At 37.3% G+C, this 19,665-nt stretch overlaps 1 protein-coding gene across 3 annotated transcripts in view; it reads right to left on the reverse strand.

Annotated features, from left to right (window-relative positions):
* TOP2A (DNA topoisomerase II alpha) overlaps positions 1-12,594 on the reverse strand; it is a 42,331-nt gene extending 29,737 nt beyond the window's left edge. For all 3 annotated transcript variants that reach the window (XM_087916977.1, XM_087916976.1, XM_087916975.1), the window contains exons 1-15: positions 12,277-12,594; positions 9,665-9,817; positions 9,244-9,334; positions 8,911-8,974; positions 8,488-8,633; positions 7,799-7,896; positions 7,193-7,405; positions 6,895-7,068; positions 5,722-5,823; positions 4,923-5,060; positions 4,649-4,787; positions 3,488-3,645; positions 2,643-2,768; positions 714-824; positions 496-601 (exon numbers count right to left, since the gene is read on the reverse strand). In XM_087916977.1, the coding sequence (XP_087773103.1) occupies positions 496-601; positions 714-824; positions 2,643-2,768; positions 3,488-3,645; positions 4,649-4,787; positions 4,923-5,060; positions 5,722-5,823; positions 6,895-7,068; positions 7,193-7,405; positions 7,799-7,896; positions 8,488-8,633; positions 8,911-8,974; positions 9,244-9,334; positions 9,665-9,817; positions 12,277-12,306 (1,849 nt within the window). In that variant the 5' untranslated portion in view covers positions 12,307-12,594. The remainder of the gene's footprint in view (positions 1-495; positions 602-713; positions 825-2,642; positions 2,769-3,487; positions 3,646-4,648; positions 4,788-4,922; positions 5,061-5,721; positions 5,824-6,894; positions 7,069-7,192; positions 7,406-7,798; positions 7,897-8,487; positions 8,634-8,910; positions 8,975-9,243; positions 9,335-9,664; positions 9,818-12,276) is intronic.
* Between the last annotated feature and the right edge of the window lie 7,071 nt (positions 12,595-19,665).

Below are 19,665 nucleotides of genomic sequence, written 5' to 3' on the forward strand. Positions count from 1 at the left end.
GAACATGAGGCTTAGAAAGGCTAAATTAAAAGTTTAGCCAGTTGCTTTTTTTGTTAATACTTTTCAATCAAAATTATTACATGAACCTACTGAGAGGCCTTACGATGAAGTGCTGTAGTTTTTACAGATTAGGATAATACAGAATATAGCATTTACTGAAAATGTCTGTTTCCCTCAATTCAATTATATCAAAAACACAATCAAGAACATTTTCATTTGATCTTGGTGTTATGTGGGATAAATTATGCATTCAGCCTCCTGCTTAACATTCAACTTGACAGCTAGGCTGTAGGCAAATAACTTTCCTCGTCTTTATCTTCCACTTTACATGGAACACATTTATTGTGTTGATGAGCTCATTTAAAATAGTTGACATATAGTCCCCTAATCCCTTTATTCCAAGTAAGATTAAAATAGTTCTATCACACACAATGTATTCTTTTTAAAATGTAGTTAGCCTTATTTAGTTCATCTGACATTACAGTTTAGCCAAACCTTTGTAGTATTTGATTTTCCAGTTTTTGGAGTTAGTGTTGCTGTTCTTCCATTCTTGAAATTCAGGAATGCTATAGAAAGGAATTTCTTCTTTGTTTTTAGAAACCTATGAAAAAGCCAAATATTTCATTTTGAAGAGTTAACAATATGACTAATGAATTTTAGTAAGAATATTTTCAATTGCTAAAGTTACCACTCAAACCGGTGGGGAAGCTCACCTTTACAAGGGGAGTAATGAATTCTTCTAGGAAACGATGTTTCAGAAGAGAAGGCCAATTATGGTGAATGAAATTAATCAATAAACCTTTGATATGGGAACCATCTTGATCCTATAAAATTGTTCAGAAGACAAAAATTTCATCCATTGGTGTTGAAAAAGTCAATAATCCTTACTAGCTTTATATTCTAAGGCCAATAGAAATTGATCTTCTGATTACAGCATTTTTGTCAGCTTTGCCCGTAGTGACTGTTGTCAGATGTTATACTACAATACCTATATAATTTCCCATCCAGGTGCCATTTATGGATTATGAAGTTCAACGCTTGTGAGCAAGATTGTTTTAGTGTAAAACCAGTTATGACTGTTATGTCTAACAACAGACTCCAACTGATCCACTGTAATTGATAAAGAATTATGGCCTAATTATTCCAGTCATAATCAGAATGCTGCTGTTATAGGGCATTTATACAGAAATAATGACACAATAGAAATGCTCCTTTACTAATCTACTCTAGTTATTATTAAATATTTTTGAGTGCTTGATTTCTACATTTCTGAGAGTTGGGAACGGTTTACATCAAGAAGTACTTTTTCATATGGTCCCTTTCCGGTTGCTGATGAGATTCTATTTTGCATCTTAGCTGAGAACTGAAAGAAGTTATTTTCTCTTTTTGTTTCTTTGATAGCGACTTTGTAATAAGTCTAAGGGGACCTATGTTTGTTCTTTCTTTTTCAATTAAAAAAAACCAGGGAATTCCAATACATTTGAGCAAAAGTATTTTAAAATACTTCAGTTTAAAGTAAGTTTTACACTTCCACATTACCTCAGAATATTTGAATTAGCCACTTTGTTAAGAGTTTGGGATAAATAAAAAGTAAGTTTTTCTGCAAAGATACCCCTTCAGATGTCATCCTAGGAACCTTTTTTTAAAAATAAAATAAGTGGTAGCGAAGCCAGACTGATGGACTTACAGGCAAAGAATATTTAATTATGGTGACATATAAAAAAGCTGTTTTGATTTGCAAAAAATGAACTGGAAATTCTGTTGTGTTATAACAAACATATTATTGCTAAGATTTATAAAATGGTGTTAACTTGAACTTGGAGAATGAGTATGTGAATCATTGTATGATTCAACGGGCAAAGTATTTGGATATAATACCTGAACCATAAGAAAATATGTGGTTTAGATTATAATTAAATTATAATTAATTACATTATAATTAAAAAAAAATTATAAGATGATGTACCCTTGGTAAGTAACATCTGATAAATTGTCAAGAATATATAAAACGTACCTCAAAAATGGAAATGAATCTTAATATAGAAGATATTTAAAATTAATATAAAGAAAAAGCAGAGATTTTTCATTTAGGTTTAATGGATAAAGAACTAAAAAAAAATGGAACTTTGAAGTTATATGTTGACCTTACGCACAAAAATGGAAGGATACTTTTATTCCCACAATGGACAAATGTCTACAAAAGTTGATGAAGTTAGCAGAGATGGTTTAATTGACTGCTTTGATTAAAACAGCTTTTGGATTTTTTGTTGTAGATGGGGGAAAAAAATCCTGAAGCTTTGGTTTTGGGTTTTGCTGATTAGATAGGTTTATTGTTACTATTATTGTTAGTAGCAGCAGCAGCAAAATGTTGAGGATATGTTATTACCTTATTGTACTGAGCCAAAAAGCATCGGAAATCAATTATTTTCTTCATTTTCTCCCCTTTACTCTAGACTTTTTTCCTTTTCCCCTTCCCTATTTTCATTTTTCTTTGCATTTCTGTATTTTGATAAATAAAACATGAAATCCAGAACATCTGAATTAAGAGACATTATTATAGCCACTAAAGGCATTGGAAAAGACTGGCTAGGGGAATCCCTTTGCCTGAATGCAATACCATTGTCTCTCGCCCTACGACTGACCTGATCAGTCATGATCATGATCTTTCCATAGCGGAGGCTTTTGAGCGATTCTTCATCATCGTAGCTCTTCTTGTATTGCAGACCCATAATCTTAATAATGTTGTTAATTTCAGCATTCTCCATTATCTGAAAAAGCCCAGTATTTCCTTAGAATCACTATACAAATTTATTCCGCACACATTAAACCTGGAGAGAGGCGTTAAGTGCCCGTCACCTCAACCCACCTATTCGTTTAAAATCTATAGCACATTGCAACTCAAAGCAGCTGGCAGGATATCAGCAGATATTTCATCAAAGGGAGTAGGGATGATACTTTTAGCCTGTTTTTTGGGGGGTAGGAAGAAGTTTTTTCTATTTCAAATATTTATAGATGAAAAGAACCCAACATTTAACTGATATTTTATTACTGAATCAAAGCAGCACAACTTGGGGGATAAATCCCTCCAGGTGTTGCATATCTTACCTATTCTAATAATCACATTTCACAGTAGAGATTTATTTAGCAAAGGGGATAGTCATTATACCGGTGAAAAACGATAGCAAAACTCTTACTTCAAAAACCAATCACTGCATGGTTTTAGAAATACACCAAGTTTAAACGAGGGCTAATGCTTCAGGTTTTACACATTTTTAAAAAAAATTCAGTTCCTCAACTTACAACCATTCACTTAGTGACCAATGTTACAATGGCACTGGAAAAAGTGACTTATGGCAAAAAAAGTTGTAAAATGCGGCAGAACTCACGTAGCAACTGCTTTGATTAGCAATGGATGTTTGGGGCTCTATTGTGGTCTTAAATTACCTATAGGGATCACAGCAATGTTTGCAAAATATTGCTAACTAACCTGCTTGTGGGAGGCCTCCCGTACATTAAGAAGTTTTCCTCGCAGTGGAAATACTCCAAATTTGTCCCTACCCACAACTCCAAGGCCGGAAACAGCTAATGTCTTAGCTGAATCTCCTTCTGTCAAAATGAGAGTGCAGTTGATTGAATTCTTGCTCCCTGAAAGAGAATTAAGTATCATAAACCAGAGCTCCATTTAATAGTACACTACAGATGCTCTCCCAAGAAGCAGAGATTTCATTCATGCTTTGGTAAAAACACAGCTGAGCTGGGGTTCAGGAAAAGGAGGTGGGTAACTTTGAGGAGTTAGCACTTCCTGAGCTTGCTTGTTTTCTTGTAGATGTCTTATTATCAAACTTGGTAAGGTAATCAGTGCTAGTAAGGACTGGGATTTGCTCTCAGTGTTATATTCGAGTGGCTTGTCCTGTTAACATCGATGGGAATAGTTTTGGTTGGGCTGATTTCAACCAAGCATCTAAATTTTGATCACACGTTTGGCAGTTCTTGGTTGGGATATTGCTTGCTTCTAGTGTTGATCTTGGTGTTAATCTCTGCTCATCTGGTGGTGAGGTGTTATGATATTTTTGTTCCCTTTTTTGGTTTATTGCTTTTCCTTTGAATGATATATGGATGATATCTAATCTGGGTAATGAAACTGCTACAACAAAACATCCAAACTCAGAGAGCATCAAGGACCTCGTTTCAATCCTGAGCTACAAAAACGCTTCTCTATGGATAATTTTGTCTACAATGTAAACTGCCTCAAAGTGAAGTTTTGGTTCTTTTCTATCCACTAATCCCAAGAACCCTAATCCCCCACAAAATTATCTATGTACCACTTCTATAACTATAAACTAAATTTGAACCTTGTATTCAGGAGTTGCAGTCTTACAAAAGAGGTGAATAGCCTTCCTATAACCTGAAAGGGCAGGACAAACATTTTTAGTATTCTGTCCTGACATTTGAGAGCTTCGATTATTTTAAAGGGCACAAAAAAGGTTATTCCAGCATTCGGCCTCCTCATCTTGAAGAATTTATTGGGGTGTCAAAAAGGTAGTGTAGGGCTGTGAGTAGCTGAAGAATTACTATCCCTGTACCCATCCACTTAATTAACTAGTAAAAAACAGGAGAACTTCAGTGCTTCTAACACTTGAATGCATACCAGCATCATTGGCATCATCTAGTTTAGGAATGCCTTTAATTCGAGTGTGCTTAACAGCGGAACATTTCTTATTTAGTTGTGTCTGGGCTTTAAATTTAATCCAGTTCAAAATGCTTTCCACGATGCCGCAACCAACAGCCTAGAAAACAAAAATGAAAAATGATGTTGAAAGAATTTTGAATTGTTCCATAAGATGTCTTATTGCTGGATTAATTTATTTTTTGCTCATCAGAATTCCCAGAACAAATTATAAAGCAAACCTTTTAGTACTCACCCCCTTGATGAACTTTTCACTGAATTTGCATGTTGAACCAAAATTCTTTGTTTGAAGAGTCATATTCTCCTTAGTTTGCGAGTCAAAAGTTGGATTTTCAATCAGACTGTTTATGAATACCCACATATGATTCTTCACCTGGAGTTAAGAAAGTACATTTTTAGCAAACTGGTTGACTGCATTTCCCAAGCAACTCTCAATATAGCTGTTGAACAATGATGGACAAGAACGTCTGCCAAAAAACATGTTATCTTCAAAATTGATAGAGATGCTCAAAGTGATCAATCACTACACAGAACAAAACCAGGATTTCTAAAAGCATTATTCATTGGCTAGGTTATGCAAGGCTTTAGATTCAAAGGCACTAATGTATTTTAGGGCATGTGAGAATGCAGTGAAGTTGTCTGAAACTTTTTCAAAATTACAAATGATACATTCATTTTAGGGAATAGACAAATGTTACAAGTGTCTTCATGTGCTCCAAGGCCTCTTTTTGCCTTCAAATTTGAAGTGCTGCACAGTCCTAATAAAAGATGTATTTTGTAATTAAACCTTATGCACAAGTCAGGCTTTTTATATACCATCGTGCTCTCATTGGAACTATTCCTTTATTTGCACACCATTTTGCCCAGCCTGTATTTATTATTGGACTATATTGAGGACAGCTGGACAGAATCACTAAAGATTTAACTATTCTTTTGGAGGACTGAAAAGCATTGGAAGCATTAAACATTTCACTATGATTTTTCAATTGGAGCAAATATGAGATTGGTGAAAAAGAAACAATTGAGACTTATACCTGGAAAGGCTTTACTCCAACCCCATCTTTGTTTTTTCTCTTTACTACATCTATGAGTTTATTGACAATCTGGTCAGCAACATAGTCTACATGTCTGCCACCCTAGAAAAAAAAGTCAAATTTTTAGAGGACATTGCATGTATTTTGGCAATGCAGACACAGTAGTAACAACAAAGCAGTTGCTAGTACAGTAACCTAAAATAGAGTTAGGCTTTTATTCTGTAAAATCTGTTTGATTAGGAGTTTGCTAGACAGGTAGTCCTCAACTTATGACAATTGAGCCCAAAATTTCTGTTGCTAAGTGAAACGTTTGTTAAGTGAGTTTGCCCCATTTTACAATCTTTCTTGCCACGGTTAAGTTAATGACTGTAGTTGTTAGCCAGATTTTTAAGTGAATCTGGCTTCCCCTTTGACTTTTGGAAAGTGCAAAAGGGGATCACATGACCCTGGGACACTGCAACCATCATAAATATGAATCAAGTGCCCAAGCACCTGAATTTTAATCACATGTCCATGGGGATGCTACAACAGTCGTAACAGGGGTGGGATTCAGCCCGTTCGGGCAAACCGGATGGTACATTTACATCTGCTTCACAGAACTGGTAGTTGAACCTACTGGCTGGCCCCACCCCGCAGTCTCCATGCAGCCCGTTTTGGATGCAGGTAAGTGCAGGGCTCATTCGGAGGCTCTGGGGAAGGCAAAAAATGGCCCCCAAGGAAGGCCATGCCCACCCAGCAAACGAGCAGAGAACTGGTTGCTGGAATTTTTGAATCCCACCTCTGGTCGTAACTGTGAAAACTGGTCATAAGTCACTTTTTTCAATGCCGGTCACTAAATGAACTGTTTTAAGTTGAGGACTACTTGAATTTCTTGTTATACTCAATCATTTCTTTATTACAATTTCTTTACATTGTTAATTGTTAAAGAAAAGTTTGAGAAAAATAACTCCAACCCCCCAAAGTCTACAACTAGAGTCCATTTGCAACTAATGACCTTGAGATCATATTACATAATCTATGTATTTTAGTTCTAAACTACAGTAAGATTAGGTTTAATAAAACTCAAAATGCAGAATTGCCAAGTAAGAAAGGTTTTTCTTCACTGAATGCTTTGATAAAGTATGATTAGGTGACAGATTCAAAAAAGCCCTATAGACCTTTGTAACTGTTTACCTTAGTTGTTGCAATGCTATTGACAAAACTAACTTGTTGGAAACCCCTTTCACTCATGGTTAGACACACTTCCCACCGGTCATTAACTTTTTCATGGATTACTTTCAGTGCATTGCCAGTGTCGTCCACTTTATCTTTTATGTACATGTCTACGTAACTACGGAATCCGTTGACCTACAGAGGAGATAAAGTGCAAACATTTTTTTTTTAAAGCTCTCTTGGCTATTAACATGTTAAAAGGAAGGGACCAGTGAATTTTGCACACCAGCAGTTTCTTTTGCCCATTTTAGTAACTCACAGGTAATTTCTTTCCATTTAAGAATACTCTGATATTTGTAGCTGTTCCTGCAATATCATAGGCTCTGCGAGACATAAGAGCCACAGTATCTTTATCCAATACAGTCATTTTAAATTTGGACAGGTCAGGCTGGAAAGTAACACATGTGAAGTCCTCGCCAACAAAATGCTTCAATTTTGTCTCTCCTGCCTTAGTCATATTTTCAGTCCACGTCTGCAAAGGAATTAAGACCAATAGAATTATTAGGTACATTAGAGGGAGGATACATTTCTTCTTCTACAGCAGGGGGGTCAAACTTGTGGCCTGTAGGCCAGATGCGTGACACGCAGATCTACAAAGGGAAAAATATGTCATGTCACATGAAGCCACCCGTGTTCTACAGAATACATTTTTTAATCTAGGCTTAAAATATATGTTCCTTGCTGGCCCAAACTATCTTAATTTCATCCCTTATGCTTATCACTAAATATTTGAGATATGCTTATCAGGAAGTATTGAGATGTTGAAATGGATTCAAAATCAAATATGAAACAAATGTAGGAGCTTAAGCTTTGGGGCTGTCCCTTAAAAACAATGAAATCAAATTTTTGGTGCAGTTTCTTATACCTGTTTAAAAAGCTTCTTATATTCCTTGCATGCTGTTTCCACTGTAAATTTGGTACTGAATATATTGCACAGCTTTGCACCATAACCATTTCGACCCCCTGGAAAAATATTAATTACATATAATATTTTGTAACACTGAAGAGATATAAATTTCAGTTACAGGGTACCGATGCTTATTTATAATCCCGCACTAAAACCAATAGAATATTTCACAAATAAGCATGCACGCAGTGGTATTTGTAAAAAGAATTAAGCACTCCATATCCTTTCGCAGACAAAAATGTATGGTCGCCTTTTTGTAAAGAGAGAGCATTGCTTGCCCCTTTATTGCATTCAAAAAAAGGTGAAAGGATCAAGATGGGGGCAGTTCTCGATCTCCTCAATAAGGCAAATGGTAATATTAATATATACTATTTTAAATAATCTACATTTTCTGATCTCTTATTTAGTTACCACTCATTCCAGTGCAAGCAATAAAAAATTAGTAAGATGCTTCACTTATGTATTTTTTGTGTGAAAGAGATTGGAATATAGAAACAGAACATATATGGAATAAAGTTTTGATTTCCTGATCATTCACATCTTGCAGTTCTCTAGTAGAAACATAAATGTGAAGTTTTAGATGCAATTGTTCTCATGAGAGGCAATTAAAGATTTTTGAAAGTGACGCTTTGCAGTTTTTTCCCAACCTGTGACTTTCTTCTCATCGTCGTCATAGTTGCTGGAGGTTAAAAGATGTCCAAAAATAAGAGCTGGCACATACATTTTTTCTACTTGATGCTCAACGATAGGGATTCCTTTCCCATCATTCCACACAGAGATTGTGTTATTTTCTCTAGAAAGAGAAGATTAAACTGATATTCAAAAGTTTAATCCAAAGCAAACTTTTTGTCTCTCCAGATTAAAAAAGAAAAAAATATTATTCACTGAACAATAGGCAACTCTCAACAGCAAATTCAGTTACGCTAAATTTGATCAGAAAGTCAAATTCTATGCTAATCATTACACTATTATTTAAATCTACAAGAATACAGAGTCAGTTTCACATTCCCTTCCTAATGAACTATTCCTCAATGAAAGTCAGAAACATTAAATATTAAAGCAAGACTTACGGGTCAATTGTAACTTTAATACAAGACATATTTTCATCTCTCTGTTTATTGTCGGCTGCATTGACTAAAAGAAAGCAATACAATTTTTTAGTGGTTGGTAACATTTGCAAGTTAAAACTCTTGATTTAGTTTTCAGTTATGCAACACTTAATTTCAACAGGTTCTGCCAAACAAGACCAAGCATTTTGTACACATTTTGTTACCTATTCAAAAAGCTAATTCGTTGCAATACCGTTGTATATTATTGTTCATCAACAATGGATCTTAAAAAAAATCCCCCTAAAATGCTTGATGCCCTCACTATGAAAGCATTTTATCCATATGTCAACATACCTAGTATTTCATCGAAGATTTTATAAAGGCCAGGAACAAAGGTGACCTCCCTGCAATTCAGTCCTTCATCTTCATCAAACACCCACATTTGCTAAGAAAAAAGTAATTTTATTTATCTGCTGCAAAATCTTGAGGTACCCAGAAATATATACTATAATCAGTGTATTAATTTTAATGTTTCATAAAAGTCTGATTTGTAAAAAGCATACTTTTAAGTTTTCATAAATGTATAGCCTATTGTGTTCAGATTAATCATAAATGGTTTGTAATGAATTTTCTATATAAGAAATTGTAAACTATTTGGCTGATAAAATATAACTTGCCAACGGAAACCTTAATTATAATTTTGATAGCACATTACAAAGTACTTTGGGAATCAGGGCAACTTGTCTTTGCTGCAAACAGATATTTTTTTTTTTACCTGAGTTACTTGCTCCACAGATCCAATGTACGTATCAGGTCGAAGCAATATATGCTCCAATTGAGATTTCTTTTGATAGATTCTTTCAACAGATAGCCTCTTCTTTGAATTCTCATTCTTTATCTTCTTCACTTTGGGGTTCAAATCCAGAACCTCAATGGAAATAAAACAAGAAAAATTGCAAGGAGAAATTCACTGCCTGCCTAGCAGTTTGTAATAGGAACTCAGGTGGGATGGCAATACATAGAACATAAATGCCAGAGCTAAATGTTGAATGAGGCAAGGCAAATTGAAGAGTAAAGAGGTACATGTTTCTGGAGGTCAGCTCCAGATTAAACATTTTAGTTTTTCTGGGTATTACAGGGAATATACATTGTACAAAAGCAGCTTCACATCAAGTCAAAAAGTATCCAATAGTATCTTGCCAAGACAATTCTGTGTCTTGTACTGTCCACATAAAAGGTCAAATGCAGTCTTATGCTGCTGCTTCTTTCAGGGCTAATACGATTGGGTCAATAGTGATCTCCAGTTGCTCTCTGTAGGACAATACACAGGGGGAAAATGACTATTCTTAAGAGGGAGTGATTAAACATCATGCCATTTAAGATAAGATCTGCCCCCAACCTCCTTTCATTCCATAAGAGCCTAAAGTGCTGGCTCTGTAAATTGGCCTTGAGACTCAATGGGGGAGTTGTATTCTGGAGGTGCATGCTAGATTGACAGTAGGCTCCATCTCTCGCCCTGCCTCTCTAATCCACACTTGCCCATTTTGGGGAGTAATTATATCAATATATTTTCCTTCATTTCTTCTTCCTTATTATTCCATTAATTTACTTTTGTTTAACCTTCCTTCTAATTTCTTTTATTGTTGCAAGCTGCCTAGCATAGCCCTAGGGCGAGATAGGCAGCAAATTGAGTTAATAATAATTAACTGCAACACTAAAGCTGATCAGGAATGAAGGCGAATATACAGGATAATATTGCAGGAGCCAATCTGGGTTGGTCACAGGGACCAAAGGTTTTGTATTTCTGAGATTTCAGATTCATGCTGGACCCCATCTTCAGGGAACTCTAAGGGTTCCATTATGAGTCCGAAAGATCCTGCACCTAAAGCTGATGTTCAATTGTATCTAGCTGCCTTAAAAGACTCCTGGTTGATTTAGCATGCTTGTAGTTTATCTGTGCCTCCATGTAGCATAGGTGGCAAGTTGATTGCCTCCCACTTGGAAACTTCTTGTCTGCTAGCCGATTGTGATCAAATTATTCCCCTTTCTAAAATGTAATTCACCCCGTCTCGTAAAAGATTTCCATTCCTTTAATGGAACCAATTCTGTTAGAAGCCAGACCTGAGACTTTAGTTGTACAAGGTGCAATGATAATAAAGCAAACTAAACTAAACTAGTTTCCTTCCAAAAATATTAGAAGTTTGAAATCTCCTTTCACTTACCAGGAGAGGTGGAGTTAACAGTTTTAGGTTGACCAAATCTTTTGTAGTAGGACATACAAATTTTGTCAATTGTAAAATAGGCTTAAATACTGTGCGTATACATATTCAGAAAGCAAACTCAGTTCCATTCATAAATTCAAAGTGACCCAAGAGAATATGCAACACCTCCATCAAATGATATTGCTTAATAGATGGGATTTTAAGGGGCAAGTAGAAAAAAGTAGCTCTTTAGGAAGCCCACAGAAGGTGAACTGATACCAGTGCATCTTACTTAGCAGAAATGTTGCATAGGTATAATGAGGTGTGCCCATAATGCTCATACTAATGTATTCTGGACTAGCTGTAGTTTCTTAGTGATCTTTAAGTGTAGCCCCATGTGGAATGCATTGCGACAATCCACATGCAAGGGTGGCCAAGACATGGGTAACTATGAAGTAGGGTACCTTTCTTTAGGAAAGGGTGCAACTGGCACATAAGATAAATTTGGGCAAAAGTCTAGCTGTTATTGCTCAATATAAGCTTTTCCCTTCATCAGAACTATTAACTCTGTAGTTTATGAGGCTTTTTAACTTTTCTATTTCAACGGATGTAGCCCAGATATGATGACCTGGATCCAACCTATAACATTCAGGTCAGCATCCCTTAAACCAGTGGTAGTCAACCTGGTCTCTACCACCCACTAGTGGGCGTTCCAGCTTTCATGGTGGGCGGTAGGGGTTTGTGCCCTACTACTTTATAAATCACCATTACTGTGGAACCGGTGGGTGGTTAGAGAACATTTTACGGCTAACACAGATACAAAAGTGGGCAGTAGGTATAAAAAGGTTGACCACCCCTGCCTTATAAACCATGGGTCTCCAACCTTGGCAACTTTAAGCCTGGTGGACTTCCTGCTGGGGAATTCTGGGAGTTGAAGTCCACCAGGTTTAAACTTGCCAAGGTTGGAGACCCCTGCTTTAAACCAATCATTCACGAGGGATACTGACGATAATGTCAATACAGGTCAAGCGAACCACCGTGGGAGGATTCCGATGCCAACCAGTTTCAAGGTCAACCAAAACAAACAAAAGGGAGAAAATCGCGTCAGAAAGGGATGCTTTCTAAATTGCGTGGAGACACAATGAGAGAAGAAAGGAAGAGGCCCAGGGTACACCGAATGGCTTACCTTGAGTGGTGAGGAGCAATCGAGATCCATAGCGGCTGCAGAAGTGAGAAGAAAAGCCGATAGGCGAAAAGGTCAAACCAAGGCAGAAAGCGTCAGGTGCTGGCTGAGGCGGGGGCGGGGGGGGCGGGGGGAAGAGTTAAGGCTTGCGACGAGAAGAGCCGCGGCCGTTGCCTCGCGACAGCCGTTCTCCGGACCAACTGCTCTCGTGCACTCTGCCCACCCAACGTTCGAGAGCCGAAGAATCACAAGTAACACCGCTTCCAGTTGAATCGAGATTCAAAAAACCCGATTCAACCCGCCAAAACGCTTCTCACCAATGAACGGAGGAGGTTTGGAAGCCTGGCCAATCCTTGCGGGAGACAAGGAGCCGAACGAAAGAGGGGGAGGGACGTTTACCCAGCCAGTAGAGACCACGCTAGAACATTCAAAAACCCATTTTTTTTAAAAAAAAGTAGAGTTCCTGTGTAAGCGAAGGCGGATACTTCGGCGTTTGTGATAGTTTAGAGCGCTTATTGGCGTTCCTATGGGCCAATAGGAGCCTGGTGCTGCACCAATGCCTTGCGTGAGACTTTGTTTGCAAATTAACCGCCCTAGGTAATGTTTAAATATATGTTCTGTTCTCACGTGTAAAATACTCCCCCCCCCCCATACTTGAGGCAGCGATTATCTAAAGTTAGTAATCTAGGGGTGTAAAGAGAAGATTGGTCTTAGAAAAAGGACCGTAACCAACTATATTTATTAATTAAACAACCAATCGAATCAATAGCAAGCAGCGTTAATTTAAATGTTTTACTACTTCCGGAGTGGGACCCTTTGGTTCGTTCCATCCGGTCTATCTCACTTGCTGTCTTTTATATTTTATATTTTTTGATTTTAGTTTGTTGTGAACTGCCCGATTGCGAGTTGGGTGGCATACAAGTTTAAATAAATAATTCTTATGGAAATTTTTTTTGTTACGCCTTCATGATTGGAGCAATGCCTAAAGGACTCCTTTGGATATTGGAACATTTTGAATTTTTCTTCCAATTCTTCCAATTAAAGAAAAACCTGCTATATTTTTTGGCATTACCGTAATAACTCTCAAGCCTGGTTAGGACCTGAATTATTAGCCTGTCACCAGACTTAGAATGTGGATTTAATTGTGGATTGATTAATTTTAAATTAGTGCTTTTGAAGCAGGTTAACTCATTTTCCAAAGCACCAGAAGGCAAGACAAGAAACAATGGATGTAAACAGCCTAGAACTAAGGAAAAACTTCCTAACAGTTTGCCTTCAGAAATTGTAGGTGTTTCATCATTGAAGATTTTTAAGCAAAGACTGGACAGCCACCTGTCTGAAATGTCCTTGGCTTATAAATAATTACCTAGCAAATGTTCAGAATTACAATGCATCTCCTGAGGGCTATATGCACACACTCGTGATTTACATTTTTTTGTTGGAAACTGGTGTTTACTTCCGATTTTTGGCAAAAAAATACCTGTTATGGATAGTGAATTTGCTTAACGATTGTGACATTCATTTGATGACTGCTGCAAAAAGTCAATGAAGCTGGGAATGATCAGCAGAAAAGAGGGAACGGGCCGCCCTCGACACTATAAAGCAGGGGTCTTCAAACTTGGCAGCTTTAAGACTTGTGGACTTCAACTCCCAGAATTCCTCTTCCAGTCATGTTAGCTCAGGAATTCTGGGAGTTGAAGTCCACAAGTCTTAAACTTGCCAAGTCTGAAGACCCTTTATAAAGCATGACCATAAGAGAATGACATAATTGGAAGGAACCAACTCTGATCCCATCTCAGGCAGGAAATAAACGATTGTCCGATCTCTTCTTAAAAACCTCCAGTGTTGGAGGACCCACAATTTCTGGAGGCAAGTTGTTCCACTGATTAATTGTTCTAACTGTCAGGAAATGTCTTCTTAGTTCTAGGTTGGTTTTCTCCTTGATTAATTTCCATGTTGCTTTTTGTCCTGTCTTCAGGTTCTTTGGAAAATAGGTTGACCTTTTCTTTGTGGCAGCCCCTTGGATATTGGAACATTGCTTTCATATCACTCCGAGACATTCTGTTTGTTAAACTAAACATACACTATTCCTGCAACCATTCTTCGGTCTCCTAACCATCTTTATTACTCTTCTCTGCAGTCTTTCTAGATCTCAACATCTTTTTTATATTGTGATGACCAAAACCATATTCTAAATGTGGTTTTATGAAGGCATTTTTAAGTGTGTTAACACTTTGCATGATCTTGATTCTATGCCTTTGTTAATTCAGGCCTATGCATTAGCATAAGACTCAATATCCCTCTTGCAGTTACTGTTATTGAACCAGGTAGCACCTATTCCATACCTGTGCATTTGGTTTTTATTGCATAAATGTAGAACTTTACTTTTCTCATCACTAAACTTCATTTTTTAAAGTTAGAGCTCAGTGTTCAAGTTTATCAAGATCCTTCTGTATCTTCAGCCTGTCTTCTGGAGTATTGGCTAGTTCTGCCAGTTTGGTTCTGTCTGTAGTTCTCCTTCTATCCCCTTATCTAAATCATTGATGAAGATTTTGAAGAGTACTTGAGGTGCCCCCCTTCATACTTCCCTCCATGTAGGTGTAGTTCCATTAAGAAACTAGTCAGTCAGCTGACTGACAAATTCATGTGGTAGTTATTCTGTTTAACTCACATTTTTCTCTCTTATCAAGTAGTAGGTTGTGGTCTGCTTTATCAAATGCTTTACTGTAGTCCAAGCAAATTATAGTCACAACATTTCATTACTCCAGTAATTTTGTCACTTTGTCAAAGAATGGAATATGGTTTGTCTGGCATGATCTGTTTTTGACCAACTCACATTGGCTTCTGGTTATGACTTTATTTGCCTCTAGGCATTTGCAGATTTGTTGCTTGATTAGAAGAATTGGTGATTAGTAGAAATGGTGGTAGACTTTAGAAGAAACTATTCTATACTACCACCTCTTACAATACTAGATACAATACATAGTACTTACAATACATAGTATCAAAGGTAGAGACCTTCAAATTTCTAGGTTCTACTATATCACATGACCTAAAATGGACACCTAACATCAAAAACATCATCAAAAAAGCACAACAAAGAATGTTCTTTCTGCACCAACTCAGAAAGCTCAAACTGCCCAAGGAGCTGCTGATACAGTTCTACAGAGGAATTATTGTGTCTATCCTCTGCACCTCTATAATCGTCTGCTTTGGTTCTGCAACCCAACAGGACAGACACAGACTTCAGAGGATAATTAGGACTGCAGAAAAAACAATTACTACCCACCTGCCTTCTATTGAGGAACTGTATATTGCACGAGTCAAAAAGAGGGCTGTGAAAATATTTACAGACCCCTCACATCTCAGACATAATTTGTTTTAACTCCTACCCTCAAAACAACGCTATAGAGCCCTGCACACCAGAACAACTAGACACAAGAACAGTTTTTCCTGAAAGCCATCATTCTGCTAAACAAATAATTCCCTTTACACTGTTCAACTATTTACAAAGTGTACACTACTATTACCGTTAATCTTCTCACCACTCCTTATTACCCATCCCCTCCCACTTGACTGTTTCCTAGTGTGATTTGATTGTTGCTTGTACCCTATGACTAAGTGTTGTACGTTATGATTCTTGATTCTTAATTAATGTATCTTTTCTTTATGTATACTGAGAGTATTTATACCAAGACAAATTCCTTGTGTGTCCAATCACACTTGGCCAAAAAAGTATTCTATTAACTTTTCCAGAATCTTTCCAGATAATAGATGTCAGGTTCATAGGCCTGTAGTTTCCTGGATCTATTTCCCACCACTTCATATTCCATCAGATCCATGGTAGACCTGAATGAGGAAATGTGAGACTGAGGGGCATGGAGAGTGCTCATCCATAGGGAGACTGTGGTCGGACATGACTGAATGGCTGATAATGATAACAACATAAGAAAGTTTGTAAAAACAGACACAATCACAGGGTGACCTGCTTATTGACCAGCATAACTTGGGACCATAATTCTGGCTTCAATTATGGTCTTAGATCAAGGGCTTCCTGAACTTGTTAATGAATAAAGGAGTGGTGTCATGCATCTTTCAAAATGATGCCCCTGCCAAGTAATTATAAGAACAATATAACATAAATACATGTATAATAAGATATTTTGCCTGACTATTCTAAAGTTTAAATCATGTGGCAAGAGGAGGTAAAAAGGGGAACAAAAACATTCGAAATCTGATGATTTCAAAGAACTTACAGTAAATATGACAAAGCTTGTATCTAATCCCCAATAATATTTGAGAAGAATAGGTGGAATGCAGCATCAAATCGTCACTCAGAAATGACATTTCCTTACATGTCTGACTGGACTAACGTTTTCTCAATATTGTTGCAGTTTGTACAACTACAGTGGTTTACCATTCAGGAGAAGACAGTACATTCTGATAATCTGGCATTCATTTAAGTCTTTGACTTACAAAGTCCACTTGTAAATGAATAATTGAGTTTGGCAATTAGGGCCATAAGTTGTGATGGTCATAAAATGGGTTGTCACACAAACAATACAATTTTATATATTTTTTCCAGTGGTTATACTGATCATTAAGTGAACCCATTGCTATGGGCTGATTCTTGTTGGAAACAGGAAATAAATCTTGGTTTCCAGCAAAATTTTTGTAATTTACAGCCATGTGGGATGCTGCAAATGGTCATAAGTGTGGGCTGGTTGCCAAGCGCCCAAAATATGATCACATGACAGTGGAGGATAGGTGGATGGCCATCAAAGCTTTGGAATTAGGTTGTAAGTAACTTTTGGGATGTCTATTTTAATTTAAACAATTGCTAAGCAATTGGTCATAAATTAAGGACTACCTGTAATCCCAAATAGGAATCTTTTTTGTCATTATTTTTTTAAAAATTTATCAGAATATGCAGATTACAGCTCCAAAGTTGCATATTCGGTCTCCAAACCAATTGTGCCTTTGGAGTTCCTCTGATTGCCAAAACCTGTGGCATGGTTTCCTACCAATTTGAAGCATAAAAAGATATGAAAACACAATAGAAACCAGAAAAACTCAAATCGCTCCCAAACTGAAACAGAGTAACACGTGATAAGGTCCTATATTCAGCGGCCTTTGCTGCTGTCTGCTTAAAAATCCCCACATATGTCATATGTTCATAATAGGAGAGCCGCGAATTTAACAATAGATTTAGAAATGGTCAAGAGCAATGCTCTGAATTTATTTATTGGTATACCATCTTTATTATTTTTTTACAAATAATTCAAACCAATGAACGTATTGAACACACATTCTTCCTTCAATTTTCCCCCCAAGAAGCATCCTGTGAAGAGGGTTAGGCTGAAAAAGAATGACTGGCCTAAAGTCATGCAGCTGTTTTCATGGCATATCTTGAATTTAGTTTCTCACTTTCTGGCCTGGTGCCTTAACTACTAGACCTAACCAGCTAATGTACCCAATTTCATAAGGCAGTTCCATGATTGTTATGTCCAAAACAAGCTAACAGTAGACAGCACAACCTCCAAGACCACTCCCACCAACTGGGCAAGCCACTAGAATATAAAGTGAGAGCAAACCCCAGTCCTTACTAGCACTGCTAATGTTACCTAATTTGGGTAATGAAACATCTGCAAGAAAACAAGAAAGCTCAGAGAGTATTAAGGGCCCCTCATTTCCACCGTGAGCTACAAATATACTCTTTATCAATTCCATTTTTAATTAGGTCAAAAGGATAACTTATATTGTAGCAGGCTTTGAGCAACCCTCACCATAACATTGTTTACCAGTAATCCTTAATTTATAACCAATCACTTATTGACTGTTCAAAGTTAAAACAGACCTCCCCAGGGTTACTTATAACCAGGTTTTATAATTCCAATGGGTCTTTCCATCACACGACTGCATATGAAGTATTTGACAATTGGCCTGCATTTATGGCCGTTTGCAGATTTCCTCCGTCATATGAACACATTTTATGATGTTTTGGCAAAATCCAGCATTTACTTCTGATTTTCAACAAGAATGGCCCATAGCACACAATGGGCTTGTTTAACGACCACTGCAAAACATATAATAAAATTGGGTTGGTCATGTGAGTGATCCAATTTACGAATGTCATGACTTGCAGCCATAATGGGCAGGCTTCATTACGGCCATTAGTTGAGGACTACCTGTATTTAATAATAAATATTTGGCATTAGAACTAAACTTTAAGCACCCCAAATCCTAATTAAATAATTCATATGCAATCTGATTCCCTCATTGACTTTGCTTGTCAGAAGGTGATCACAAGAGCCGAGGACATTGCAACTCTCACAAATACATGCCAGTTGCCAAGCGTCTCATTCTTGATCATATGACCATGGGGATGCTGCAAGGGTGAAAAACGGTCATAAGTCACTTTGTTCATTGCTATTGTAGCTTCAAATGTTAGCTAAACAAACTGTTGTAAATTGAGGACTACCTGTATTGGTTTTCAGCCAAAAGGCTTTCAGAATAACTATGGCAATAATTACTAACTACTACAAAATAACTTTGGTAGTAATAGAATATCTCTGTTCAAAGGTTTAGATCTAAAAACACAAAATAAAAAATAGTATTTTAAAAGAATACATAGTAAGAAGTTACTTTATAATGGTAATTAGTATGGAAACGTCAAAACATAATTTCAATTCTTCTAAATAAACACTTTACAAAAAATAAAAATAGATTTAAAAGCCAAAGAACAGGTATCACCTGCAAAATGACATTAGACAAATGGGAATTTTAAAAAACAAAATGTTTAATGTAACTGTAATTTATTTGAGAGAAATAACTGTGAAGCAGGTTAAGTAATACATAAACAGAACTTTCCCTATATAATAGGAACATTCCAAATTTATTTTGATTGTTTGCATTATGTAGCATAGGGGTCCCCAAGCACCGGGCCCCGGTCGTAGATCATTTTCTACCGGGCCGCCGGTTTGCTGGGCGCCACCATCTTGTTTCGACAGACATGATATTGTTCGGAATTCTGATTTTTGGGGGGAATCAGCCCCGCCCCACCCTTTCCCCCCCTTTCTTCTCCTCCTTCCCCTCCCCTCAGAGGCCCCGAGTCTGGAGTTGCTACTGCCCAGCGCGGCTCCAGTCCCGCGTTGCCTCAGGAAGGGAAAGGGAAAAAGGAAGAGCCGCGGCTGCGCTTTGGAAAGAGGACTGGCGAAGGCGAAGTGGTTTTGCAAACGATTCCTGGCCGCCCAGATGTGAATAAATGGTTTTTGCCCCAGAAGCCCATTCTCACAAGTTTAAAAGGGTCATATAATAATATGCCTTTCTCTCTCTCTCCCCACCCCCCTAACGGGGCGCGCTTCAACGACTCCTCAGGCCGCTCTCGCTCTT

This window comes from Pseudonaja textilis, chromosome Z (assembly GCF_049901715.1).
Source record: "Pseudonaja textilis isolate UNSWEBS1 chromosome Z, rPseTex1.2, whole genome shotgun sequence".
NCBI lineage: Eukaryota > Metazoa > Chordata > Lepidosauria > Squamata > Elapidae > Pseudonaja > Pseudonaja textilis.